The 26444-nt window shown below is 50.4% G+C and overlaps 13 protein-coding genes across 13 annotated transcripts; 5 read left to right on the forward strand and 8 right to left on the reverse strand.

Annotated features, from left to right (window-relative positions):
* Nucleotides 1-163: 163 nt before the first annotated feature.
* On the reverse strand, nt 164-1991 carry N7516_004172 (uncharacterized protein; the record flags this gene model as incomplete). Its single annotated transcript, XM_057216892.1, has 4 exons — nt 164-1059; nt 1115-1663; nt 1739-1854; nt 1924-1991. The coding sequence occupies 4 exons, from the start codon at nt 1989-1991 to the stop codon at nt 164-166; spliced, it is 1629 nt and encodes a 542-aa protein (XP_057078775.1).
* A 75-nt stretch (nt 1992-2066) lies between these two features.
* N7516_004173 (uncharacterized protein) lies at nt 2067-2264 on the forward strand (the record flags this gene model as incomplete). The annotated part of the gene is made up of 1 exon (XM_057216893.1): nt 2067-2264. The coding sequence occupies one exon, from the start codon at nt 2067-2069 to the stop codon at nt 2262-2264; it is 198 nt and encodes a 65-aa protein (XP_057078776.1).
* Nucleotides 2265-2669: 405 nt separating this feature from the next.
* Nucleotides 2670-3218, reverse strand: N7516_004174 (mitochondrial 37S ribosomal protein uS14m; the record flags this gene model as incomplete). The annotated part of the gene is made up of 3 exons (XM_057216894.1): nt 2670-2732; nt 2816-2987; nt 3100-3218. 3 exons carry the CDS (start codon nt 3216-3218, stop codon nt 2670-2672), a joined length of 354 nt encoding a protein of 117 aa, XP_057078777.1.
* Nucleotides 3219-3841: 623 nt separating this feature from the next.
* Nucleotides 3842-4464, reverse strand: N7516_004175 (F1F0 ATP synthase subunit i). Its single transcript, XM_057216895.1, has 4 exons — nt 4355-4464; nt 4245-4274; nt 4070-4120; nt 3842-3941 (listed from the first exon to the last, which is right to left on the reverse strand). Exons 1-4 carry the CDS (start codon nt 4389-4391, stop codon nt 3877-3879), a joined length of 183 nt encoding a protein of 60 aa, XP_057078778.1. The 5' UTR covers nt 4392-4464; the 3' UTR covers nt 3842-3876.
* A 134-nt stretch (nt 4465-4598) lies between these two features.
* On the forward strand, nt 4599-5211 carry N7516_004176 (DASH complex subunit SPC19; the record flags this gene model as incomplete). The annotated part of the gene is made up of 2 exons (XM_057216896.1): nt 4599-4730; nt 4840-5211. 2 exons carry the CDS (start codon nt 4599-4601, stop codon nt 5209-5211), a joined length of 504 nt encoding a protein of 167 aa, XP_057078779.1.
* Nucleotides 5212-5801: 590 nt separating this feature from the next.
* Nucleotides 5802-8324, reverse strand: N7516_004177 (tRNA methyltransferase RSM22; the record flags this gene model as incomplete). Its single annotated transcript, XM_057216897.1, has 1 exon — nt 5802-8324. The coding sequence occupies one exon, from the start codon at nt 8322-8324 to the stop codon at nt 5802-5804; it is 2523 nt and encodes an 840-aa protein (XP_057078780.1).
* A 441-nt stretch (nt 8325-8765) lies between these two features.
* Nucleotides 8766-9967, reverse strand: N7516_004178 (uncharacterized protein; the record flags this gene model as incomplete). Its single annotated transcript, XM_057216898.1, has 4 exons — nt 8766-9146; nt 9208-9513; nt 9577-9762; nt 9902-9967. The coding sequence occupies 4 exons, from the start codon at nt 9965-9967 to the stop codon at nt 8766-8768; spliced, it is 939 nt and encodes a 312-aa protein (XP_057078781.1).
* A 689-nt stretch (nt 9968-10656) lies between these two features.
* On the forward strand, nt 10657-11605 carry N7516_004179 (SUR7/PalI family protein; the record flags this gene model as incomplete). The annotated part of the gene is made up of 4 exons (XM_057216899.1): nt 10657-10669; nt 10740-11034; nt 11097-11279; nt 11344-11605. The coding sequence occupies 4 exons, from the start codon at nt 10657-10659 to the stop codon at nt 11603-11605; spliced, it is 753 nt and encodes a 250-aa protein (XP_057078782.1).
* Nucleotides 11606-12477: 872 nt separating this feature from the next.
* Nucleotides 12478-14283, reverse strand: N7516_004180 (ribosome-associated complex protein SSZ1; the record flags this gene model as incomplete). Its single annotated transcript, XM_057216900.1, has 3 exons — nt 12478-14042; nt 14093-14129; nt 14185-14283. 3 exons carry the CDS (start codon nt 14281-14283, stop codon nt 12478-12480), a joined length of 1701 nt encoding a protein of 566 aa, XP_057078783.1.
* Nucleotides 14284-14835: 552 nt separating this feature from the next.
* On the forward strand, nt 14836-15654 carry N7516_004181 (exosome non-catalytic core subunit RRP40; the record flags this gene model as incomplete). The annotated part of the gene is made up of 1 exon (XM_057216901.1): nt 14836-15654. The coding sequence occupies one exon, from the start codon at nt 14836-14838 to the stop codon at nt 15652-15654; it is 819 nt and encodes a 272-aa protein (XP_057078784.1).
* A 545-nt stretch (nt 15655-16199) lies between these two features.
* On the forward strand, nt 16200-18242 carry N7516_004182 (MYB DNA-binding domain protein; the record flags this gene model as incomplete). Its single annotated transcript, XM_057216902.1, has 2 exons — nt 16200-16263; nt 16321-18242. 2 exons carry the CDS (start codon nt 16200-16202, stop codon nt 18240-18242), a joined length of 1986 nt encoding a protein of 661 aa, XP_057078785.1.
* A 318-nt stretch (nt 18243-18560) lies between these two features.
* N7516_004183 (putative UDP-glucose:glycoprotein glucosyltransferase) lies at nt 18561-23210 on the reverse strand (the record flags this gene model as incomplete). Its single annotated transcript, XM_057216903.1, has 4 exons — nt 18561-21677; nt 21733-22570; nt 22633-22986; nt 23062-23210. 4 exons carry the CDS (start codon nt 23208-23210, stop codon nt 18561-18563), a joined length of 4458 nt encoding a protein of 1485 aa, XP_057078786.1.
* Nucleotides 23211-24008: 798 nt separating this feature from the next.
* N7516_004184 (uncharacterized protein) lies at nt 24009-25532 on the reverse strand (the record flags this gene model as incomplete). The annotated part of the gene is made up of 2 exons (XM_057216904.1): nt 24009-24848; nt 24906-25532. The coding sequence occupies 2 exons, from the start codon at nt 25530-25532 to the stop codon at nt 24009-24011; spliced, it is 1467 nt and encodes a 488-aa protein (XP_057078787.1).
* Between the last annotated feature and the right edge of the window lie 912 nt (nt 25533-26444).

Genomic DNA, 26444 nt, shown 5'->3' on the forward strand with positions numbered 1-26444 from the left:
AAATAGGAGGAAAGAACAGCCATCTGGGCGCGAGAAAACCTCAAGAAAATAAAATAAAAAGCAATCTCATCCGGTGTTTTCATCGGGAAACAAACTCCAGAGACAACCCACCCCCTAGACAAACCCAACCCACAGCGCCGCCTTATAAGGAAGCAGGGGCCACCTAGAGGGTTTCATCTTCTTGCTCGTCCTCTCGGATATCTTGTAGATCACTGAGGTTGAACGGGCCAGTCTTGCCGACAATTACGTCGTCGTAGTGCGTCGGGGTTTCCGGAACGGAAAGAGCTTCGGCCGGAACGTTAGGAAGAACGCCAGGAGATGCTTCAAGAGAAGCCGCAGGAGAAAGCTTAGGAAAGGGCTTAGAAGAGGGCTTAGCAGAGGGCTCAAAAGAAGTGCCCGGAAGCACACCAGGAACGGGGAGACCGTCACGAGAAGTGTCAGGAGAAGCTTCCGGAACATCAGGAAGAGCATCAGACGCATCGTTGTTCTCAACCGTATAAGCGGCGGAACCCTCGCCGTCACCGTCGCTTTCGTTGTCATCAGTGTCAACAAACGACAACTTGTCATTAAAAAAGGTAACCATTTCCTTGGTGAACGTGACACCCGTCAGGAAGTCTTTAATCTGGTTCATGACTTCCAGGCTGTGAACTTCAATCTTGCCGCCAGGGATTTCCGGAACTACGTCGTCGAGCAATGACGCGAGAAGAGCTTCGTCGCTGGGATCGTCCTCGCCAGGGACCGCATCAAACTTCTCCACCGCCATTGGAGAGTAATGCATAATGTTCATCCAGGTCAAGATGTGTCCCACACCACGAGTGATCATGCAAGTCGACTTTGTGCTTTCGCCGGAAGAGTACGTGTGGCAACCATGAAGGTCTTCAAGGCCAGGCAGAAGTGTGCCGATCGGCTTACTACAGAGGGCCCAGGCACGACAACGGTGTTTCATGAACCAGGCGAATGTATCCGGGTCCTTCACGTCATCAGTCTTGTTCTTCGTGCTATCAATCGTCTCAGGGTTGATCAGGGAGAGGGAGGAAATGTGGGGCGACCAGAAACTCCCTAGGGGCCATGTCAGTAAGCAATCCTTAACTATGTTATGCAATCAGATACTCACAATTTTTCTTCAGGTAAGTCATGGCAGCATGGCCGCCCTCAGACATGCCAATTATGTCGATCATGGCGCCGACTCGGAAATGACCACGCATCAAGACTTGATGGAAGATATTCTCGACATGCTCACCGATGGAGCCGTTGCCGATCAAATTACGAGAAGCATCCAGTGGACGTTTGCGTTCCACAGCAGAGCCGCGGTGTTGACCATGGAAACTGTCGGCAGTCATGGCGGAACAACCTGAATTGTACCAGACGGTCTGGCCAGTGTTCGCAAGGATGAGAGCATTGGGTGAATCCTGAGCATTCTCACCGAGCAGACCCTTTGCAAAGCCCACGATCGAACCGAAAGAAATGCCATCGTCACAAGCGTCACGGTACGAGAAGACGCCCAGGTCTTCAATGGTCTCGCCGAAGAAAACAACAACTCGACGTGCAGTGGTGATGTTGCCCGACACCATGATGGGGGCCTGTCGTGAGCTACCCTTGGGAATTTTCATGAAATGCATTCCCATTCCTAGGAGCCGGTCGATGATGCAGGTACGGATCGCCTCTGTGAAGTGGTTAGCACCAAATGATTCAGGAAACCCATCGCCTACGATGGGGATGGATCTGAGGATTAACTAACTATGGAGGGCCTCGATATGGACCTTGTTCATGCGGTCACTTCGGTTGATCTTGTAGCGAGGGCCCTGGTCCGGGGCGGCGATGTACCGGATCTTGTCATCTTTGGTGATGACGAACCTGTGTCATTCCATATACTGTTAGACCACAAGGCTGAGATGTCACGTTGAAAACTACGGGAAAACTCACCCAAGCCCCAGCAGGTCTTCTGGGCAGACGATGTCATCGGGGAGGAAGTCTGCTTGAACGTCGTTCATTGTGGCGAGGCTTCAAATCAACGTGTGATATTGATTTAAGAAGAAAGTCAAAGGGACAGGAGGGGAAGATGAGTGATGGATAAATGGAAGAGGAAGAAGAAAGAGGAGAGAAAGGAAGAGGGGAGTATCACACAAGCAACACTGGAAGGCACCGCGGTTCTTCAATGCGACGGGGCAACAGTCAGCGACGATGTAGTTATGGCAAACATCGACAAGCTGGCCATATGCTCAATGATCGACGATGATGTGACCCTGACTTGCTACTGGTATTGAAGATCTATAACTGAAATCTTCTTGAGAGACGCCGCTGAGCTGATATGATGAGATTACCGGTCAAGTATCAATCAGAATGGCCAGGCTGATCTGCAACTGATCGTCATGATGGAAGGAAGCAAACAACCCAATTGAAAGGATCTCAACACCAAACAAAGAAAGCCTGATCTCACGACATCAGCAAACAAGGATCAGGCCCAAAGCGATGCCAGGACAGTCAATACGAACACACTGAGAGCAGTGGAGTTTGGTCGGAGGAACTAAAACGACAAAGAAAGATTTGATTTCTCCACAAATGAGAATTGCATACTGTACATGCCTCCACCCAATGGAAGCAAAGAAGAAAACGCCATCGTGCAAACAATTCAACCAGATGTGTCCATATATTACAGAGCACCGATACGATTACCAACTGGCCTTCCTCACACCAGGGAGTTCACCAGCCAGAGCCTGCATACGGAATTGGTACTGCAGAAGAAGACAGTGTGTTAGCGATATGACATCAAAAGCCTCGGGCAAGATGCGGCCATTGGCCGGGGTTTTTGACTCACTCTGTTGATTCTGAAGTCGCGGAAGACACTGCGAGCGGTGCCTGATGCCACACAGCGGTTCTTGATCTGCGTGGGGCGAGTATAGGCGTGCATCTGCGACAATTGGAGCTGAGCCTGTGCGCGGACACGGCCAGAAAGAGAGGTGTTGCGGATCATGTAGCGGAGAGCTTGTCTGCGAAGGAAGACAGAGTCAGCATTTTGCGTCTCAATTGCCAGGTTTTCCCAGCTCGGGATATCCGTCCTCGGTCAAGCTAGAACATCTAAGAGAAGGACAGGGTTCGTACCGCTCGGGCTCAGTCTGCTCGAAGGCCATGCGCTTGTTGTTGTCCCGAATCAAGCGGGTATTGACAAATCCAGAAAGATCAAGCTTCTTGGGCCGGAAAAGGCCTGCCATTTTGGTCATTTTGGCGTGTTTAATCGGGGGTGATTGCGGAGTTGAGGTCGGAAAATGATTGTCCTTCGGCCAGGCGGAGTTGGTGAAAACTGGCTGCCCGATCGGGTTTAGCGTGTTGGATGCAAGATTTCACGCTGAGCGGCACTAAAGCCCTACTGCTGGTATTTTGATGGATAGCTGTTACAATCAAATTTAAATGACATAGCATTGAAAGCAAAGGCTAATTTTGACTTATTGCACGGTCGCAAAGACGTAGAAGTCTGGCCCTAGGTGAAATAGTGTAGCAATAAGCGGATGTGAAGTATACAGTCCACAAACCATATAGCTTTACCTATAATACAACAAGCTCCGGAATACTCGGCTCAAGTTACTTTCCTTGCTCTGACTGATGCAATATCATCCAGCAGAAGGGACACTACGAGAGGGAAAAAGCGCCTTGCTCAGAATGGTACTGGTACAGCTTGTGAATTGAACCAAGTCACCCATCGAGGTGGGTACACTCTATATGCTTGGACAGGGGCAAACTGCCCGCAGAGTAATCACAGAAAATGCAAGCCGGCCATTGATGACCTGGGCCATCTCCGTCCACCCACACATCGCGGCGGTTCGTCCCGCTCCTCTTCAACGAGCGGATGGGACCTCAAAATGCATTCATCGTCGACCCAATTTAGTGGTCAGCCTTGCCAGCGGGCTTAGCGTTGGGGTTACGGGGGTCGTTCTGGAACTGAGCGGCTGTACGGATATGAAGGTTAGTTGTTTATGCTCGCAAACGCTCATCGGAATGTCGTGTTGGGGATAGTGTCGCATATGACCCCGAAACTCGTCGATGATTTATGTGTAGCTGCGCGGAGAGGACTCACTGTTGGACAGAGCGTTCTGGAGAGAGTTGACACCGTAGAGCACAATGAGGCCTGGAGAGGAGAATCGTCAGAGTAATGTTCCATCAACAACCGCTCGGAGGGTGCGGTATTCCGAGCTGGCAATCCATGCGTTCTGGATTGTCAGGACATTTCGGGATTTAAAGGGTATGCGTACCGGCAGCGAAGAAGGGAGTCATAGGCTTGGCTGTAAGTGAACATATGCGTCAGTCGTTGGTCCTCATATCATTCTCCACAGGTCGTAATCGAGGTTCAAAAAACACGTACCCATAGCGCCGGGGAACTTCTTTCCGAGGAGAGACATTGTGACAGGTGAATCGAATGCGGAGAGAATTCGGCGTTCGGGAGGATGGTGAGGCAGGAGGACGGAAGAGGAGAAGTGAGGTTTGGGAGGTTTGCCCGGTCCCGAGGCCACGCCGCCTTAAAGGCGGTGTCATGCCGCTTTTACAGCCCGATCTATCCCGACCATTGTAAACAATCATCTCCAAATCAAAGCTTCAAATCCCACACTATGGCAGCTTCATTGTCTTCTTCGGTTACCTCACTACAGTCCTCTCTCCAGATTTTGGACAGCTCTATATCCACCCTCGATGCGGGCGTAAACGATTTCCCTCGTCTATGTAAAGTCCTCCAAACAACGCGAGTATGTTCTTCCCAACTTCCATTCCAGAGAAGAAACGAGAAACTATGGATCTAACCATGTATTTTTGAATAGCATTTTGAGCTCCTCCCTGAGCCTACATTGCGCGAAGCGCAGCAATCCCCTCCTTGACGAAATCACCCCCAGCATCGCCCACCTCCTCACACTGTCATCGAACCACGTTGAAAAGCTCGCGCGCCGCGAACAAGGCCTCAAGGCGAAATGCGACCTGCAAGAAGGTCGACTCTCTTCCACGCCTGAGGGCCGGTCATCAGCTACTCGGAGCCAGCCTCAAGGCAGCTCATTGCGGGGTCATTTGGCGGGGTCAGGCGCTGCCTCGTCGGGCAATGCAGCAGCATCCAAGGCAGCAGAGCTGAGGAGACTCGTCCAGAAGAAAGAACGACTCAAGTTCGCGGTTGATCGATTGGAGTTGCAAAGTACCCAGAAGCAAAGGCAGTTGCGAAAGAGTATGGCTGCGCAGTGAGTGTAGCGGTGTCACTTTGCAAGATAAGAATACCTGCTATTACGAGAAACGACTAGCCTGTTAGGAGCTTTGGTTCTAACGGGAGTTTTGTCTGATCTCTACTCACGTCGTTCTTGACTATGTGTGCTTCGCCAATTCTGACTAGAAAAACACCAAGCCTAAAGCCAGCGACTATCTCCCCAGAGCATCAATGCCTCCCACGCCCGGTGCATTCTTAAACACCCTGTGTTAATTGCACGGTTCCACCCAGGAAAGGTCTCCGATGACCACCAACGCTTCTTTGGCCTGACACAGTCCCCCTAGGTCGTGGCAAGACTAGGCTTCATCACAGCGGACTTCATGGGACCCCCAATGGCCTCCATCAGGACTATCTAAATGGAGAAAAGAGGATTTACTCAGGCTAAATGGCGCTTCCGATACTGGATCAATAAAACAAATACGTATCAAACATTGATTAGAGTGAGGATGCTATATTTACATCTGTAGAAGTGCGAGAATAATATCCTAGTGTACAAACAAGATCCAGTCCCCAATCCCAATGCCAAATGCTGCCAGTTAGTAGTATAGTACATGTTTTCGAACCTCCAAATTCACAAAAGAATTGCGCCAAACCAAAGCCACTTATTCGTCGGCAGAACGCTTGTTGGAAGCCTGACGAACCTTCTTTTATCATTATGCTTTTTCCAACTGGGGATATGCTGGCCCCTCTTCTTGACAGGGACATCAGGAATATCCGAGTCATGAATCGCATATTCTTCATCTTCCTCTTCTCCTTCATTCTCAAATTCACCCTCTTCCTCGGCGTCACGCATAGAATCCTTGGTCGCCGCACGGCGAGCCAGGCGCTCCTTCTTACCCTCGCCATGCTTATCGCCAAGGTTCAGGTTGCGCGGAACGCGGGTTTTGGCTCCCAGAGCCCACAGATCTCCCCAATGAGATTTGCGGGCGTCGCGGTAGGCCTGTCGGCTGTAGGAGCGGGGAACGGTCCAGCGCTCGATTTTGCCGGCCGGTGTGCAGAGATCGAAGATCACATGGCCGCGGCGTTTCATGGGTGGGTAAACGGCACGGGGGAGGTTTAGAGTGTTGAAGGCTGTCTTGTTGGGGATATCAGACTCCTCGGGGTCCTCGAATCCTTCGAACGCGGCATCTGTAGCCTCAGGACCTTGGCGAATTGCTTGCTCTTGTCGTAGGTCTACGCCGCGCTGCACGGCGAGGTAGCTGAATTTGAGATCTTCGTGGTTACGGTCTTTCGCTCCCATGATGCGCTGCAGGAATGGAGGGCGAATGTATCGCTGCTCGAAATGACAGTAGTCCCTACGGCCCTTTGTAGCACCTGAAGAATTGTGCATTGGGCAGGTTGAGTGGTTAGTGCAGGGGGCGACGATCATTCCACGCTCCTTCTCAATGACCTCGCGTTGGTCGGGGTCTTCGAGGAAGTTGTCGTATTCGGTAGAGCCGGGGCTTGCGATATGGCGCTTCAAGAGCATCTCACGGGCTCCAGAGATAGCCTCGAATCCCTTCTGGCGGCCCTTCTCGAGGAGAATGAGAATACCCCCGTTGGGGTTCAAAAGAGACCACAGGTTCTCCACGTGCTGTTTACGCTCATATTCTTCTTCAAGACCGAGAAGGGAGTGCGGTGCGATGATCACATCGTACTGCTTGCGCTTAGGGGCATTCCGCGAGTCATCAATTGTAGGCTTCTCGCGCACATGGACATAATCAGGTAGTCGTGGGAGGAAGGTAGTGTTGTCCAGCATGATAGCAGCGCGCATACGAAGGGCATCGGAGCCTGTCAGCACAGTTGATCTTCCAAATGGGATGGGGGCTCCCGCGGGATGGTCTGGCACCATGAGCTCCCATTCTGCGCGGATGATATCTCTCCAGGCCAGGATGCCAGCACCACCACCGCTGGCATCGAGAACGTTTGGCCCACCCTCTTGTGCGATAAGGCGGCGGATCCAATCGACACCCAATCGCTTGCGAATCTCAACCATAACACTAAGTGTCGATGCGTAGATTCCAGGGTACAAGGCTGCCAAGTATGCGTTGGCCTCCATTTCTCCCATTTGACGCTGGGAAGCCTGAAGAGCGACAGGAAGCTGGGGTAACTGGGCACGGGGAGGCGCCGTTGTACTCGAATGGGGCAATCCTGGCCCTCCAAACAGGCGCCGAGCAGTCTCGGAAATGTGCTTGTTGGAGAATTCCGACAGAATGACCGATATGGGACCAGTCAGAGTGTCCTTGGGCAGATGGATAGTTGTAGGATCAGTTCCGAATTTGCCTTCGAGAGTGAGCGGATGCATTCTTGGAGCAGAGTCGGGAACTGCCTCGTTCTCGAATTCTTCGAGCATAAGTTCGCCGCCCAACTGCTCTGCCACTTCTCTGGTCCGTTGCATGGCAATTGTTTCCCGCTCTTCCGGGGAAACATCCATATCATAGACGAGTGGAGCATCTTCCTCTGCGGCGCTTCCGTCTAGATCGACTTCCTCCCATCCTCCCTGTCCATCTTCGCGGAGCAAGCTCAGATCTTCCTCTTTCTCAACGATTGACTCAACTTCCTGCCGAATGATCGGTTCTCCATAAAGGCGGGCGTATATTTGAAGCTCGGCATCATCCAACAACCCTTCTGGCACCTCATCTCCAAAGCGCTGTTTAATCTTGTGTACCCATGAATCTGCAGTGTGTTGGTCTCGCTGGCGGATCAGGTCGGTGAGCTCGTCTGCTTCGCCCTCCTCACCCATAATTTCCAGCTCTGCAAGCATTTGTACCATTTCCGCCTCATTTTCCCCGATTCGATCAATCAGGGTATTGATATCATCCGGTTCGATGGATTGGCTGGGTTGAGGTGGCGAGTCGGCGGTTGCTGGGCCTGAGACGAACCTCCGCTGAGGGTGACATTGTGACGCCGCATATTCGGATGTGTTTCTTCGGTGTGCAAGGCCGCTGGACGCGACCAAAGGCGAGGCTTTTTGCACAAGACTGCGTTGCTGTGTAGGTGTCAAATGGTTGGCATGTCCGCGGAGCTGTCGCGATCCAGATGGGCAGGCAAAGGTGCGAAATAGTTCGCGTGATTGTGACCGCCTCGCGCCTGATGCTGAGGACCTGGACAACATTTTTTCCAGATCTTGTCGACAGTCCCTTTCGAGAAGTTGAGAGAGAAAGAAAAATGGCCGAGCCCAGAAAATTGATGCCAAGACAACCATGCGCCCATCACAAACTGTGGGCCTCTGATTGGCTGGTTCCTCGTTGTTCCCTTGGGTCGGTTTTAGCTCGGTGTCAAAGATCTTATACTAACATCCATGGATGTCCATGGATGTATAGATTGTAGATTGTAGAATGGGTGCTAATTGCTTTTGTTATATTATATATTGTACACCCGTTTGACAAAGTTCTAGCTCTAGGTAGCTTCAAGATGGCCGATCAATACCTATCTCAAATGACAACCCATTCAATACTACTTCTAAAGGCCCTACTCCGAGTACCCAACCACATCAAGTATTGCAATAAGCAGCTGTTCATAATTCAAATACAGTAGCAGGGTATCAATCAAGTCATTAAGCTTCGCTCTCCGTATCTTCCTCGCCCATGAGCACCCGCAGCGCGGCAACACAACGCATCACCTCATGCTCAAGGGCCGATAGTTTCGCCATGACTGCCATCAGACTGGGATCTTGACTCTCCACTCGGACCTTCTCCTTGACACGCACTTCCTCTCCATGCCATTGAAAAAGGCTACCGGCCTCATCATGGTTTGGCGCTCGCGAGCCGAATATCCGATCTCGTATAGAAAACCCGGTCAGAGAGATATCCGAGGAAAAAGCGGTTGGTGTGTGATTAAGGGCAGTAGACTCCAGAGTTCGAAGAAGAAGAACTAGGGCGGAGTCTGTGATAGAGAGGTGGAATGAAAGATGTGGCGGAAGCGGAGGGTCAAACATCTGGTGCAGCATATATATCAGCAAAATATTACAGGACTTGTGTCAAAGAAATCGAACATACGTTTTCGGTGGCAGAGGTATCCCACCACTTGCCTCGCGTCTCATCACCTTCTCCTTTTAGCATTTGTCGCGCCTCACTGATCGTCTCGAGCAAGAGGTGTAGTTGACTGAAAATGAAGCCTGCGTTGAGAGGATCACCTGTCCATGTGCTCACATCCACAATATCCAGACTCTGAGCCACGAGATCTCGAACCGACACCAGTTGTGGAAGAACCAGTTCCGGAGCTTCGGGGGACTGAGATAGGTTTAGTCGGGTGCTAGGGGCACCTCGAGGAGGTGGGAGCGATGCAAGACGAAGTTGAACATCCTAGAGAGGGATTGGGTTAGTTGCATATTCAATTGGTCTTCGGAAAATACTCGGAATACATACGCCTTTCACAACCTTGGTGCCGACTCTAGTCACGAAGCCCTTCACACTTTCCGACCGTAGCGAGGACAGTACTAAGGTTGATCCCGGTTCTTGGGGAGCTAGGAGGGCAGCGCATTCTTGGAGACCTTCCTTCAATGAGGCAAGTGTATCTTGCAACGAATGCAAGAGCCACTCTAGCTCTCGGGCCTAAGATGAAAATGTTGGCATTATACTAGAGAAGCTCCACACTCCAATGATCAAGGATTCAAGGATCATAGCTACAGCCCACCAGATCTCTGTGTAGAGAGATCATCTGCTATAAGGGGCCCATATATGTTTTACATACCAGCGCAGTGTCCGCCTCACGGTTGATCTGCTCTGTGGGCAGTGGGGGGTATGCCCAGGTCGCCATTACAACGTTGTTCGGGAAGGCAGGTTCGGAATGGTGTATTAGGTACCCTCGGTCGAGTCTGGGGATCGGGGTTGGGCAAACAAAGTTTTCTTCTCTTTCTTTTCCCCGGTAAGGTGCAAAACTGGATAAGACCAGAAAAAAAAAACGTTAATATGGTCCACGGATGATGGTACACGTCACATTTCTTCCATAAAGACCAATGTTGTTGCGAGGTGTTGCGAGAGGAGGGTGCAACGTCGTTTCCTTTGGGCTTCCTAAAGTTGCTTGACTTCGTCATGGACCGCTGAAACTAACCCAATTTGGTATAACGCCTAAAGTAGAGTGTACGCTAACTATAAACAGCTAGTCAATCAGGTGCAACCATGACGTTATGATCATCGATACTTCTCTTAGGGAAAGAAAGACCAAAAGAGGAAGAGCCTAAGAGGAGGATGATGCTCACTCGTCATTATATCACACACTCTAATGGGTCCGGATACCCCGGCTGTTCTTACATCCTTATACCAGCTAGCATTTTCCACTTCAAATTCTGATACCTTCTTTTTCATCTCTCGACATCTTTCCTTGTGTAACGCATTCCATTAAAAAAAAAAACATATCAACCTCGGGAAAGAAAAAGAGGAAAAGCCCCTCAGTTTCAATTCAAATTCTAGTGTCTGACCTACAATATACAATACGCACCAAACAAAATGGGTATCAGCAGTAAGTCGACCGATCACTGATAGAACAAATCTATATAACACCTTCATCTGATCTGACCTATCATCTATAGGAGCAGCATTAGGTTTCACGGGCCTGTTTTTCATGGCAGCGTCGATTCTACTGATCTTCCTCACTTTGTTGGGAGGTGCACGCAACAGCAATCCATTGAACCAAATTTACTTCATCCAGGCGGACACGGGAAATATCCCAGGCGCACCGCCAACTTCGCGTTGGACATTCTGGAACCTCTGCGGAGTGAAGGACGGCAGGAATGACTGCGGAGATACCCATGTGGATTTCCCATTTGACCCCCCAAGCCACCGTAACTTCGACACGACCGAGAATGTCCCTAGTGAGTTCATCGGGTAGGTCATTAACTGATATATCATCATTTTCCGAGTCGCGCTAAACAATAACTATGCTATAGAACGAACCACTACTTCTTGATGTCACGGTTCATGTTCCCCTTCCTCATCATCGGTCTGTTCTTCGCCGTGTGCTCTTTCTTCACTGGTATGCTGGCCATCTGCACCCGCGTTGCCGGCTACTTCTCCGGTTTCCTGACCTTGATCGCTCTGGGTTTCCAGGTCATCACGACCTGTCTCATGACGTATGTATCTCTACAATTGGAACTGGAGTTGTTCCAGAAACCAAATGCTAACTTTATTTCACAGTGCTGTCTTTGTCCAGGGCCGCGACGCTTTCAAGAGTAACGGCCAGGACGCATCCTTGGGTGTCAAGGCATACGCCTTTATGTGGACCGCATCTGCCTGTCAGTTCCTTTCGGGCTTGTTGTACTGCCTCGGTGGTGCCGTTGGCCGGAAAGATGCTAGCAGCGGATACAGTGGACGCAAGGAGCGCCGCCGTGGTTTCTTCTCCTCGCAGCGCTCAAACAGCGTGAAAAGCCAGAAGAAGGAAGCCACGAACTACGCTTAAATGGATGTATCGTGGCCATGAGAAGCCTGCTCCCTCATTTAGACAAGAACAAGCCGGAGCACCTGAAAATGTCGACATGAAACTGTCGATCTCCGGACTATCCTACACACGACTTTGTCTCCCTGCGTTGATATCCCTTTTGAGAGTTTATTCTTTCTTCAGGAGACCGCTTGTTTCAACTGGATCTCGTCGAGCTGCATCTGAATGACCCGGATGCAGCCTGAAAGATCGAACCACTCACACTCGCTTGATGCCATTACGAACCCCTCACGATCTTTACTCATCTAATCAATCTACGGCCTTCCTATATAAGGTGGTAATTGTGCATCCTTCGCGCAATACTCTCCCTGCCTTAGGCCCGGCTATGTTTCTACGGCACAAGCGTCTTTGGATGATTTGTTGACGAATCCCATGGTTCAAAGATCCTCCGATTGGAAAATCATGCAAGAATTTGTGCTTTGAGTTGCGAACCTATTTAATCTAGTTGTAATATAAATTCTACTACCGTTACCTGATTCTTGGAATGCAAATTGTATACAGTCATGTATCTTGAACTCAACAGTTAACCACGCTTTTAGAGCACCAGGATTCACAATGAATATATAGTTCCTGGAGAGCATAAGGACAAGCGCAGATTAATACGCCGAAAGGCCTAGCAGAGTGAAGTTGGCCAGAAAAGAGAACCAGTATCGGTTGGTTTGCATATAACTGAGTCTATTTAAGAACTAATAAAGGGAAAGACTCCATGACGATAACTGCAGTATAAATCGTGGACAAAAAGAAAAATCACAACCTCTATCAGTCATGCATGCATCATCACACCATAAACGAAATCCAAGTTTTTTTTATTTTATTTTGCAAGGCAAAAAAACTTAAGCGGAACCGTTTACGGCGCCACGGACAGCGTTCTGGGAGCCGACCTCGCGGACAGCGATCTGCAGACCGAGATCGGGGTTGACGTGAACCATGACCTCGATATTGCTGCCAGCCTTGACGCCCTTGACGGCGAGCTCAGCAACGGGCTTCTCAGTCTTCCAGACAATCTCGCGGGTCTCCTCATCCTCCTCATCCTCGGAATCGAAGTCAGAGTCATCCTCGCCCTGGGCGGGCTTGTCCTCCTTGGCCTTGGGCTCGGGCTTGGTGACCTTAATCTCACGGGCACCCTCGCACACGCGGACCAGGACATCGCCACCTTCCTTGGGGGCGGAGTACTGGGCGATGCGGCGGGCGGGGAGGGCGGTCTCGGCGCCGAGGAGGGGCTGGAAGGTAGTCTCGGTCTGGGAGGTGAACTCAACGCCAATAGCCTTGGTCAGGTGAGGGGCGACGGTGACCATAGGGTGGATGGACTGCTCAATGTCCTCGTGCTCGAACTCCTGGACTAGGGAAGCCTGGAAGGCAGCACCACGGGCAGACAGCTCGGAGGGGTTAACGGCAGTGAGAGAGGTGGCGGGAGCCAGGATCTTGGTCTTCTCGGGGAAGATGTTGCTGGCCAGACTGGCGAGCTTGGGGGTGTGGGAAACACCGCCAGAGAAGATAACCTCATCGATATCAAGGACATCGAGCTCGGCCTTCTTAACAACCTGCTCGATCAGAGCAGTGAACTGGCTGAAGACCTTGCCGGCGAGAAGCTCGAAACGGGTACGGTTAACGGTGGAACCGTAGTCAACACCGTCAACCAGGGACTCAATGCTCAGCTGAGCGTTGCTGCTCAGGCTGAGGGCCTTGCGGGTGGCCTCACACTCGAGCTTCAACTTAGCTAGACCACGAGCGTTCTCGCGGGGGTCGGTCTTGTGCTTCTTCATGAACTCCTTGGCGAAGTGATCAATGATGATCTTATCCAGGGAGGCACCACCAAGCTCGTAGTCGTGGGCGGTGGCCAGGATAGTGTACATGCCACCGCGGCAGGCAACAACGGCAACATCGGAGCGGGTGCCACCGAAGTCAGCAACGACAACAAGCTTGTCGGTAACAGTCGCCTCGGGGCGGGCATCGTAAGCCATAGCAGCGGCAACGGGTTCATGGATCAGCTGGAGAACGTCGAGACCAGCAGCCTTGGCGGAGGCAACAAGAGCCTCACGCTGGGCATCGGTGAAATCGGTGGGGATGGTGATAACGGTGGCGTTGACATCCTTACCGAGATAGTCAGAGGCGGAGCGTCTCAGACGCTGGAAGTGACGGGTGGTGATCTCGGAAACGTTGACGGTGTTGGGGGTCTCGCTCTCGGTGTCGCGGATGGTGAAAGCGACTGTCGAGTCCTGCTGCTGGGGGTGGGCCGATTGGTGGCAGGGAGTAGGGTCGATGGACTTGAATTCCTTGCCGACGAAATCGCGGAAGTATGCGACAGTGTTGGCCGAGTTGCGGACAAGTTGGGCCTTGGCTTGTGTGCCGTGGTACTCCTCTCCGTCGATGTAAGATAGGATGGAAGGAATTTGACGATCTGAGTATGTTAATTCGAGTTCTCAAATCGTGGGGCTTCATTGTTCTCACCTCCTTCCTCGTTGGCAATAACCTCGGCTTTGCCCTCCTATAGATTCGTCAGTCGCCGCTCTTGAACCCAAAGAATGAATATCAGGACGTACAGAGGAGATGCGGGCAATTGAACTGCATGAGTTACCAAAGGAGATACCGATAGCAAAGCGCACCGCCTCAGCGGGGGCACTGTTGGCAGCGTCACCCATGTCGAAGTTGTAAATATGTACTTTTTTTGGATTAAAAGAATAAAGATCTCACGTTACGGCGTGAAAGTAGATTCGGGGGTATCGGAGGTTATTGGTGGAAATCTCGATTGAGGGGGAACGATCGAAAAAGATTTTTGAAGATTTTCGTCTGCCGCAAATGTGGCTAGTGTTTATCGATAGTGGTTGTGGCGATTTCAAAAAGGCACCGCCACACATCTTCGTACACTGACAGTTTTCCATGACAGATTGATCTCATAAACATCGGACATAGCTAAATCAGAACTTGGAATCAGTTTAGAGCACTCAAATTATTCATATTTTCTAAGGCCGGTCCCAGGCCAAGTGCTAGGATGGAGCATGGTCAAGTCTATATCCAATAAGTCACGTGGTGATAAGAATTGTGGTTTTCTTTTGCAGAATCAATGCGCAAAAGCAGCCCTGGAGACAATCTCTCTGCATGAAAGAAATCCAGCAATACAGCATTGAACCTCTTCTCTCAGAGCCTCCTACACTTGGGCTATCTTCAGAACACAGTCTATCCAGTCCGGCATCATGAGCGCCCCGGTTGTCCTATTACCTAGCGACGAGGTACCTCAAGACCATCTTCCTACCAACAACTCCAACCCTCTACGACTTGGCCCTGGCCTCCGCATCCTATCACAGCCCTCTTCAAAGGGGTCCAATCATGTCTTAACAGCAACACAAGCTGGTTTGTTGACAACCGATGCGAAACGAAACACTGTCTCGCTTCTTTCTTTCCCGAACCGCCGATACATTCCCACCGTCAATGACTTCGTCATTGCTCAGATCCACCACTCCAGCGTTGATTTCTTCCACTGCATGGTAACCCCACATACAGCCCATGCACTTCTGGGTCAGCTGTCCTTTGAGGGCGCATCCAAGAAGACAAGGCCAATGTTGAAGCAAGGCGAGCTGGTTTATGCCCGAGTACAGTCCGTAGGAGTCGGCGCCGGCGCCGAAGTTGAACTCACCTGTGTCAACCCGGCAACTGGCAAAGCCGATGGAGGATTGGGACCCTTGACAGGTGGAATGATATTTGATGTTTCGACTGGTATGGCGGCCCGATTGATTCGGGCAAGCTCTTCTTCTGCCGAGAACACAGATGCTATTGAAGGGTTGGTTGTTCTTTCTGAACTTGGAAAGAAACTGGAGGGCTTGGGAGGATTTGAGATTGCAGTTGGCCGCAATGGAAAGGTGTGGGTGGACTGCTCCAACGCCGCAGAAAGCGCTGTCAAGGTCACTATTGCAATTGGGCGCTGTCTACAGGAGACAGATCAGCAAAATCTTCACACTCATGACCAAAAGAAACTAGTGACGAAAATCCTAAGGGATATGAAGCTTGTGTCGTGACTGTCTGTAGGACCTGGAGTAACTATGGGGTTTACGACTTGCAGTTGAGTTTTTATGTTCTTTGTACTAGCATGTACACTATTAATGCAATCATGAGCATGATACCTGTCAGCACATCGTTGAGTAAATGTCGAGTAAATGTCAAATGCCTGAATACGCTTGTTATGCAGTGTTGTATGAAGTCACTATGTAGTAAGTTGTACAATGGGCATTGTGTGGAAGTCTCCAATAATTATGATCTGCATGTTTAGAATAAGTTATCTTAGTACCTTGAATCTTTTTGATCTTCTTTTTTTAAAAAAAATGACTGTTTCTATTGTACTCCATCTCTTTCTACAATAATATAGATAGATCATTGACTCCGTACAATAGCCATTGATATTGATTGACTCGATTGGCTCCATGTAGGCGGTCAGTTGAGCGGTGAATCCAAATTGCCTCACTGTGCGCATTCGTGGGCTGTAAATTTTGGAGGAACCTCGGTCTCTCCTTTTCTACTCATCATCTACTCTTCCCCTCCCTACTCATTCTCGCAGCTTATTGCCATGGGAAATACATCGTCTCAGCCTGAACCATTTCCTGACATCCCTGAGGATTTTGGGGATATCAGTTAGTGAAAACACTTGGTTTTTGCGCGATTTAACACTAACATCTGCAATCTGGCAGTTCCCGAAACTCCGAATTCTTCTATGGGTGATGGAACGAAGAAAAAGGAAAATAAACGTCTCTCCTCGGCATCCAAGGCTTTGTCGCCGGCAACTGCCGAAGCCAATGGTGCAAAGCGCTCCGCAGAAATAGACTCCAATATGTCGAAGCCTTCGAAGCGAAAGCGCGAGTCTGAACCCGAACAGTCTGAACCCGTGCGCAAGCAAAATTCCAAGAAGAATCGCAAGTCAAAAAAAATTGTTGCCGAGTCAGCTTCGCCAGCAAACAACTCACCTCCCTCTGCAATTGCGGTTCAAATTCCCCCCACTCCCAGCAAACCCACTCTGTCAAAGCCTAAGCCCAAGTCCTCGACGAAGAGGTCTCACAAGCAGAATGGGGAAGAATTGAAAAACCCCGTTTCGTCCATTCCTCAACCTACTCCCGACTTACCGGCTACAGAAGAGCCGCCCGTTGTAAACCAGCCAGCTGTCACGAAACAAACCCCAGCTCCTGACTCACCCAACCCCGAGGGTAGCACCACAACAGGAGGCAGGACCAAGGGAGTTAGAGGCTCACGCACTAGGGAGAAGGACAACTTGAGAATTGGCTTCTATACGCCGGAAGAAGTGCGAAAAATCGAAGCGTACAAACTCAATTTTTGCACCGTGCATGGCATTGCTAGCGCCAAATTCGACGAGATGGTTCAGCATTCTGAGCGTGGCGCGAGCGGCGAATTTCCAGTCTCCTCGGATGTGATCTTAAAAAGCGACTTCTGGGATGAGATCTACGCTCTCGTTCCAGACCGTGATCGGCGATCTGTGTACCGATTCATGCGCCGACACTTCCAAACTTCGGCTCAAAAGGCGCACGATTGGTCGAAGGAACAAGATGATGAGCTTATTGAACTTCACGCCAAACATGGTCCGAAATGGACTTACATTGGTAAGCTCATTGGGCGCAGTGATGACGATGTCACTCAGCGCTGGAAGAACAAGCTCGAGCACCAGGGCACCATGAACCAAGGCGCATGGGGGGAGGAGGAAACCAGGATTTTCCTTGACGCCGTGGAATCAACGTGGAATACTATGAAGCCAATGCTTGCCGACAAAGCAGGCAATGACATGTATGAGCTGGATGAGCGCCTCATTGTATGGGGTAACATCAGCAAGGAGATGCGTCATGTGCGGTCTCGACAACAATGTGCAGACAAGTGGCGCAAGGTCGTGAGGACAGTCATGACTATGCGGGCCAATGGCAACCCAGGCGCGGTTTTCGATCCCAAACTTGCTGCTAAGAAAAGTGCCAACTGGAACTTGAGACTGGAGGCGCAAAGGAAAAGCTCTCAGTTCGTGAATGAAGATTCTGATGACGACGAAGCCACTGAAACTACCAAACAGGCCCTAGAGCCCAATGGTGAGGTAGCACCATATCCCATTGCCAATACCAATGTTGAGTCCGTCCATGATGCGCAGTCCGAGGAGGGTGAGCCTGACTTGCCCGAACATCCCAAAAAGGCTAAGAAGACAAAGTCCAAGCGGAAACACAACGAAGACCTCGCCTCCGGTCCTGTCAAGGAAGCCCCGTCGTCTCCCGCCACTTCTAAAAAGAGCAAAGAGGAGAAGAAGCGCGAGAAGAAGGAGCGACGAGAGAAAAAGAGGCTGAAGAAGGAGAGGCAAGAGCAGATTGAGCAAGAGACCCAGGAGGACAAGGCTGCACGCAAAGAGCGCAAGCGTAAGAGAAAGGAGGAGAAGAAGCGAAAGAGACTAGAGGAAGAGGAGGCCAACAAGCCATCTAGCAGCGATGCCGAGGCTCCTGAGCCACCCAAGAAGAAAAAGAAGTCCAAGAAGCAGAAGCAAGCTTCTAGTGACATCCCTGCCCCTTTGGCTGAACCTTCTCGTCCTGTTGTTGAAGAAACCCCACCCCCCTGCACCACCTGCCACTGAACATGATGCTATCGTCGATGAATCTGACTCGGACGGCGGGAATGACGACAGCAGCGAAGTCAACGTTAAGTCCGAGACTGACTCGGATGAGCTGTGAAACTTCATGAAACAAAGAATTTGCCTTTGCTGTTACTTACTTTCTTGATTTCATTATACCCTTGTTTGCTAAGATGTCAAATCTTATGTATGAGAGCGAGCAGTAAAAGAAAATTTCCATGAAAATACGAAGGAGGTTCACTATTCAATCCAATAAATGCAACAAGTGTAACCATAAATGCAATCGCTATCTTTAATGAACCCCATACTCTGTAGGGTCAACTATAATTCATCTCTGCGGTCTTCGCCAGTCTGCACAAATTCAACCCCAGCAGCAGCCTGCTCGTCAGCAACGCGACTCGCCAAGGCCGCAATCTCATCATCATAGACCGTCCATTCAGGAACTTGCCTCCTAGCCCTATCTAACTTAGGTTCCTTGGTAAGGGGGTTATTACAAAGATCAATAGTCTTTGCCACATCCAAATCCTGGTCGGAACACCAAGTCTCACACCAAAGCCACTCCTGCGGCAGACTATGGATGGGAATGTGATGCTGCATGTGGTTGGGCAGATCCTGGTCGAGATTGCTGAGACTGTTCGGGTCCGACGAGAGCATCTGGTATTGGCCGCGCAGACGGTCGCCGGCAGCAAGCGCGCGGAAGCGATTCAAGTCGACGACGTACAGCGCCGAGATGTGGTACGGCTTGCCGCGGAGGAAGGTGGACCAGTAGCCCTGTTTCCAGAATCGGAAGCCTTCCATTTCGGTTCGAGAGTCGCCCATCGGTGTGAAGCCGTAGGGCGCTTCTTGGAGGTCATGGGTGACTAGCTCGTACATGTCTGTGCGCACAATTTGATCTGCGTCGACGAAGATTACTTTTTCCAGGGAAAGAGGGAAGAGCACGTCCAAGAAGAGCATCTTGTACCCCCAGATCTCGCGTTGCTTTTCTTTCTGCGCGCGCAGCCAATGTGGCCATTTGTATGTTACCATCTCGTAAGAGAAGCCGTATTCGCGGGCGAGGGAAGGGAGGAAGGCGCGGAAAGAGGGAGAGAGGAATTGTTCGATGAACCAGAATTTGACGGTGTGTTTGGTGTGTCGCATCACGGAGACCATCATGATGTTCAACATGCGCTCGTAGAGATGTCCACTTGCTACTGAGAAGATATTGATATCGGCGTGTTGTTCGCCTCCGCTCTTGAACCCGACACCAACGCTGGAGAGGACGCCAGATGCAAAGTTGAGTCCTTTAGCAAAATAGTCCATCTTGGAGCCTGGCTGGACTCCTGTCTCGAGAACATCTTCCTCCTCGTAGCCTGGCTTTCGCGACAGGCGAGGGAACAGCGTCCGGCCATGGAAGGAGAGCAGAGCAACCTCGTTGTTCTCGTCACCGGTCTGGGGGCGGTATCCCAGACCACCGACGCTATCGATCTTGAAAATCTTCTCGCTGCGGCCGGGCTTCAGGTTGATTTGCCACAAGCCTGGCTGGGCCTTGAACTGGAAGTATCCCAGGTTAGCCATGATGATGGTGTCGGCGAAATAATGGTTGTTCTCGGTGCCCAAGGTAAGCTGGACGCCTCTGGGGGCAGACTTCGTTGTAAGATCACGAGAGTGGCCCTCAATCAGAATGTGCTCGAGAGCGTAGATAGCGTCAACGTCAGTGCCAGACTTGACCGAGCTTAACTTAATGTTATCCAAGTCATGGACTGATTCACTGGGTGCTACGAGCCAAGATGACGGCACGTCCATGCCCAGGGTCAGCAGGGCCTCGACCGGCACGCCAGTGAAGGACGCTTGCGGTCGAGCCAGAGCTCCCTCGTCCGTGAAAGATGGCTCTGATTCCAAGACATAGCGGTAGAAGCGCTTGACCGGCAGCTCCTTGAGCTCTTCCTTCGAGTTCAAGAAAATCTTCAGCTGAACGCCGGATAGCTCAGAGAGAACCTTCAGGATCGGCAACCATCGCTGAGCAACCTCAGATGCCGGGTCAAGGCTAACACCAACGTGGATCGTGGGATCATCGGAGTTAGAAACTGTGATCACAGAGTGCTCTGTCCTCCATTTACCGGGCACGTCCACTCTAAAATCGGGAGTGTTTTCGAATATACCCTCAGGGACATCCGAGATGGTGGAAAGAGCCACAAGCGAGGTCAATTTGGCAAAATCGAGCGGACTTGAGATCTTATCGGCGAATCCGAGTTCGCCAACAGCCGCCGCAACGGAATCGAGGCGCTTCACCCGTTCGTAGGCAACCAGTTGGCTTATCTCTTCCACACTTAGCGGATGTTCCTTCTCAATAGGGCTGACTGTCCTCCCATTTACAACGAGTCCCTCAGTGCCAGGGTTGAATCCAAGTTCCCTGACCAGAGTTTGGTGCAAATCTTGAAGGGCAGAGATATCTTGGGATTCAGTCTCTAGGACTTCAGTATCAAGATCACCAGATGCAATGTTAGCCAGTGCTTGGTCGATAGTTTCCCCCGCAGCAAGCGCGAGGTAAATAGATGCGAGATTCTTAGAGACATCATCCTCGGCATCCGATGCCGCATTGTGCAGAATCAGAATCTCCACGTCACCATTCTCCTTTCGAAGATTGAGGGTTTCGGTAAGTAGTTTTATGCCTGCCTCTGACTCGAAATCGCCCACAACTATCACATGAGCGCTCTCCAGGGCTCCCCTATCCGAGATAACGTGGGGAATCTTGTTCAATGCATTTTTGTCCGATGGAAGGATGTTAGCGATGTCCACAATCTGTACACTCTTGGGATCCTCGGGCATGAGGAAAGTATTGCGTCTCTCGAATGCGCGAGCCAGGAAGAAATCCGGAAGCCACGCATCCTCCTCGAAAACTCCCTCTACAATGCCTTGCTGGACCAGCTTCAAGTCCCTGCTGATCTGCATGCTCATTCCCTGCATCCAGTTCCCTTCTCGGGGGATCGGGATACCGTTCACCAGGAATTGAGGTACATCACTGGTAAGACTCAACCGACGCTGGTAAGCAGCCGTTTGAGACACTAGAGCGTTATACTTTTCACTTTTCAGGACTTCATCAAGAGACAGAGCTTCATGATCGTCAACGAGGTCGCGCTCTTTAATCGCGGACTGGAAGCACGATTTGTCTGGAAAGCCCATTTTGCCTTTCGAGGCATACTCTTCGAAATATTGCACAAGAGACTCCATGCCATAGGCATCAAAAAGGTAATGCGCTACCTTCAGGTGCGCAATGGACTCTGGCGACGAGGTGGCAGGTACGAAGCCGAATCTCACAGGAATCCCTCGCTTGATGAAGGCTTGCAGGTTCCCAGCAACAAGCATTATGTGTTCTGGGTTAGATGAGTCCACAGACACAACGACATTATGCAGATCTCGGCTGACCGGGGGCAATTGTCCCGGGTAAGAACCGGCGAGGTACTAGAATTATGTTAGTATGTATCCAGTCTAGTAGCCATACGAAATAAGTACGAACCGCCTCCAGTTCACCAGGCCAGGAGTCGTATCTAGAGTCCTTTTCCAGATTGTTCATCCAAATAATGACCTGGTTCCCTTCCAAATCATCCCGGTAGTCATACCGTTGCTCCTCGGCACCAGTTTGGGCTTCAGTGAGGAAAGGGTGTGATAGTAACTTCACGACATCATCCGCAGAGAGACCTAGGCCGCGGAATTTCTCAATCAACTTCCTCTCCCGACGCAGATGTTCTAGAAGTGAGAAAGCGTCAATCTGCTGTGTGTCCATTTGCACACCGTTGATCCACATGGAATTGTAACCGCCAGGGAACATTTTTAACCGGTTATGGCGGATCTCTTGTGCTATTTCCCCAGTGGAATTGTGGGCAGCTACTATCGATGAATATTTGGGGAAATTTTGTGACATCTTGATCAATGTGCCCAAAGGATCAGCGCTGTCCATAACGTAACTCGCAGAATTCAAGCCTAGACGAGTCAGTTCGGAGGAAGACAGAGGCCGGAGGTCATCCGGGGCATCTTCCTTGGTCTCATCCGGGTCAGTTGGAAGACTTTTGGCGCCCTTTTCTTCGAGCTGTTCCGCATCACGGTCGTCAATAACAATGTAGTCCGTTCGCTTCAAAGCAAGTTCCACACCGTATCCAGACACAAACAGGGGACGAGGAATCCAGTGTTGGGGAGGTCGATAGCGTACACGGTACGAGATCTGTCCATGCTTTGCCATGACGCTCAGAGTTTCGTGGAAATCTCTAAACATTGGAGAGGCGACATCTGCGTACAGAACAGCTGGAGGGAGTGATGCATCGCCCAGGACACGATCAAATGGTAGCTCTCTAGGGTCCCTAATGCACAAACTCAACGTCAGCTATTAAAGTCCATACCCCACGGACAAAGATCTACCCACAATTCTCCCACGACATCCTGCTGTGCGCGTTCCATGGCAGAAGAGCAATACTGCTTTCCCTCCGAGTGAACCCATACGGGACATGCCGCATCTTGGGCCACCATCAAGGACTGCTGAACCGAGGTGTTATAGAACTGGAAGTGCGCCTCAATCCGAGGCGCTGATGATCGAACCGAAAGCGACAATTTGAACGAGGAAAGGCTCTCCGGAGTCCGTATGTGACCATCATCCTTCACAACTGTCAAGAAGCGGTCGTATAGCTCCTTCTCGGTTGTGAGGTCCTCAAACGTCCCGTCGGCGATGCGATCCAACAAAGGGAAATAGGAGGTAGAGTTTTCTTCGGCGGCAGACTCTCTGCATTAGATTCATTAGACATTCTCCTATTGACAGACCTATTCTAGGCGAGAGATCGCTCAATGTGCAACGTACAGGAGCTCGACAAGGTATGGGGCCGGGTCAAAGGAGGCTTGGAGCGCCACGTTCACAGCTGGGCTAGCATTGGCAATCCAGCCTGGTAGCAGGACTCCAACGGCAGCGTACCATCGCCAGGAAATGTGAGATCCCGTAGAAACCCTCATTATGGCGTAATGCAGTGTGGGAGGGCGGTTGTGTATATCTGCTGTATGGTCTTAGGGGATAGCCTCGTATCGGGCCAGTCGTATGTGATGTGGCGTGGGCTTCTTCTTAATTAGCAAACATGCACGTCAATCCATTTACAAGCATCACGGGCCAAATGAGCTAAAGCTCTCAACAAAGACGATAGTGAGATCGAGGATGATTGGGCTGATCTGGACACTTGGAGGAGGGTTTCGCTATCTCTCTTATCGCAGCTTCTACGGCAGACTGAGCGGCAACTGGCGCAATCTCCGAGGTATAACTAGCTGTCGACTGCTCTACTCCATGTGCATTATTGCATTGGCTACAACCGTGAGATCCTACTTATATGTATTCATATTTACTATATGAGAAATGAGAACATGATAAAGATAAAGATAATAATAATTTGGGTTCAAATCCAGTGAACTGGACGCTATCGTAAAGACATAAAATCGTAAATCAACACCCCCATATGCTTTTCCCCCCGAACACTTTTTTTTTGGTTCTTAAAGTCACATAAATGCAGCCCGGCTGGCTCTGCGCAACAGAGGCCCGAAATTGGCAAAGTTGGAAGCAAGTGCTCCCTCTAGATTTTGTGCTCGCAGGGGGACGGCTGCAGCGAGGATGAGAGAAGAGTAAGGGATGACCGAGTCGAGGGTAAAGAAATCAAGGGAAATGTGAGGAGCATGTCCAGACCCCTCTCTTGGCTTTGGGTGTTTTGTTTTGTTTTTTCCGTCTGTCGTTTCGCTTTTGTAAGAGAAGTTATAGAAAAGTTGCGATTAAATGGCTTGGCCAATGCTTTTGTCCGCCTCAGCCGCGTCGACTGCCTTGCGAGTTTGGGCTTCATCTATCAAACGCCGGCGCTTATCGTCGGTCAAATCGAAAGATATCGTTGCGTTGAACTTTGCTGATGTCTTGGTGCTCTTGCCGCTCTTGGTGCTCTTGGTGCTGCTAGACTGACTGTTGAGTTCTTTCAAAGACCGCATCTTCTTCAGACTGCGCTCAAATTCCCTCTGCTGCTCCCTCTGCTCTCTCTGCCGCTCCCTCTGCTCTCTCTGTTGCTCTCTCTGCTGCTCCCTCTCCGGGTCCTTCTTCTTGCCCCATGTTGACAAGGAGGCAAATCGTTCCAGCAACGAACCATGCTTGCTAGTGCCTGCTGCTGTGCTCGGTTCTGGGAAATGGGGAAGAGGCTTTTCGGTGTCCGAAGGCTGGAAGCTAGAAGGACAGGGGCCGAAATCGGGACCGAAGCTGATGCCCGAGTCGGTGCGGCGCTGCACGCCTGACTTGTTAATCTGACCCGGCTCGTTGATCAAAACACACTCGTCGATCATCTCGAGGGCGGCATTTAAGTATCGGTCAACGACGTCATACAATGCAGGCCATCCATTCTCGTCACCGGGTCGAGCGCCTTGCTTCATGATAGGGTCGAGGATTGAAGGATCAGACTCGAAGGTGGTAATGAATTTGAAGAAGGTATCGCGATGATTTCCAAGGATGGCTGTCGACAACTGCTGTGTTGGGGTAGAGCTGTCCCGGTGAAGAGGCGGCAGTAGAGTGTTAAGAAGAGCAAGGCAGTTGGCTTTGTCGAATGGCTCAAGCATCATCTGATTGACAAGAACCTGAGAAATAAATGTTAGACACAGAACTCGTTATTTCAATTTCGGGATAAACCTTACCCAGCGACGCAGGCCGACATAGACCTGAGTGTACAGAAAATCGATCATGCGTGCCTTTTTGCTGATATCGTTGTACCAGACCATCACGTTGGGGAACTTGCGAGCCACTTCCGAGTGCTGAGGGTCACTTGCATCCTGGGAAGTAATGTTGAGTCGGTTGAAGGCAGCATCAATCTCCTTTTTCCAGCGAGCTTGGAGATCTCTAAGGTAATCAAGAGCAGTTAAAGCCTGGGCAAAGTCGACATCGGAGAGATCCAGGCAAAAACAACGGCGCACAAAGTTGATAATGAAGACCGGAGGGAGCGAACAAGGCTGAGAAGACAGTTCGGCGACAGTCTTGGACAAATAAGCACGGAATTCGGCATTGGTGTCGTAAGAAGGAGCGTCGAAAGAAGACTTGGAGTTACGAGAGTTTTTGGACCAAACGGAACTGCGGGAGAAGATGGAGGGTGATCGAGGAATAAATGAAGGCGCCATTGTGCTCTTTGATGGGTGGCAATTGAGTTCGTATGCAGCACGAAGAGAGATTTCGTAGTTGTCGGCGTAACGCAAGCAATGATCAAAGATCCACGTCAATGCTGACCCATCGGGTGCATTCAATGTCTCATGATGGGGGGCTGAAGACATGCTATGAATATTTGAAGGAATGGAGTGTGGGGACTCTTGTCGGGACAAGAGAGAGAGTGTGTGTGTGGGTGTGTGTGTTGAAGATAAGTTGAAAAGAGAATTGTGATGAGAAGAAAAGAGTGCAAGGCCGGTAGCTAAAGACCAGTAGTTATGGTCGAGCCGAAGAACCGGATTCGCCGTGGCGGCTGGGATAGCTCAAAACCCGTCAAGGGGGTAGCTGGAGACCTGATAGACCCAAAGAGGAATAGAGGACTGATGGAGGGACCCGGTTGGTCGGATCAGCCCTAGAGTACCGAAGACTTGAGTCACCCAAGGAGGCCAACAAAGAAAAAAAGCTTTCGCGGTTGGCGAGTACTTGATTTCTCCAGGATATCCCTTGAGAAGCAAAACCAATCACGATGCGCGATCTCTCGGATCTCCTGCACGCCAGATCTGATGTATGCAAAAAAAAAACGCAAAAAGCGGCTTCAATAGCTAGCTTCCGAGCACTGAAACGTGAGACACGTCTTAACCCCCTTCAAGGATCGAGTAGGGAACGTAAGACAGATAAAGGGCCAAAGTGGTTGGGGGTATGAGACCAAGCGAATGTTAGGATATTCAAGGAGAGTTGAGGAGGAAGAGTTCGAAATGGTCCTGCCGAGGGGAAGAGTCCCATACAAAAAGGCGCGCTCTTTTCCCCATGGCCAGACCATTCTCGAAAGTGGAGACGGACTCGACCGCACGAAACAAAATCCAAGATAATTTTTATTTTTAAATTACTTAAATTACTTAATTTTTTTTTTTTTTTTCTTTTTTGTTATTGTTTTTTTTTAAATAAAAATCGAATATTTAATTAATTTAATCCAAGCTACGGAGTAAACCCCTCCTTTATCTGAGTCCAGATCCATGGATTCTGTTTTTTAAGGCTACTCC

Source organism: Penicillium verrucosum (genome assembly GCF_028828655.1).
Source record: "Penicillium verrucosum strain IBT 35672 chromosome Unknown utg000001l_segment0_segment0, whole genome shotgun sequence".
NCBI lineage: Eukaryota > Fungi > Ascomycota > Eurotiomycetes > Eurotiales > Aspergillaceae > Penicillium > Penicillium verrucosum.

Coding starts and splice junctions, on each gene's coding strand:
- N7516_004175 (XM_057216895.1), bottom strand. CDS start 4,391: ATGTCTCTCCTCGGAAAGAAGTTCCCCGGCGCTATGG. Junction 4,275..4,354: donor GAAGTTCCCCGGCGCTATGG/GTACGTGTTTTT, acceptor GTTCACTTACAG/CCAAGCCTATGACTCCCTTC. Junction 4,121..4,244: donor GACTCCCTTCTTCGCTGCCG/GTACGCATACCC, acceptor TCTCCTCTCCAG/GCCTCATTGTGCTCTACGGT.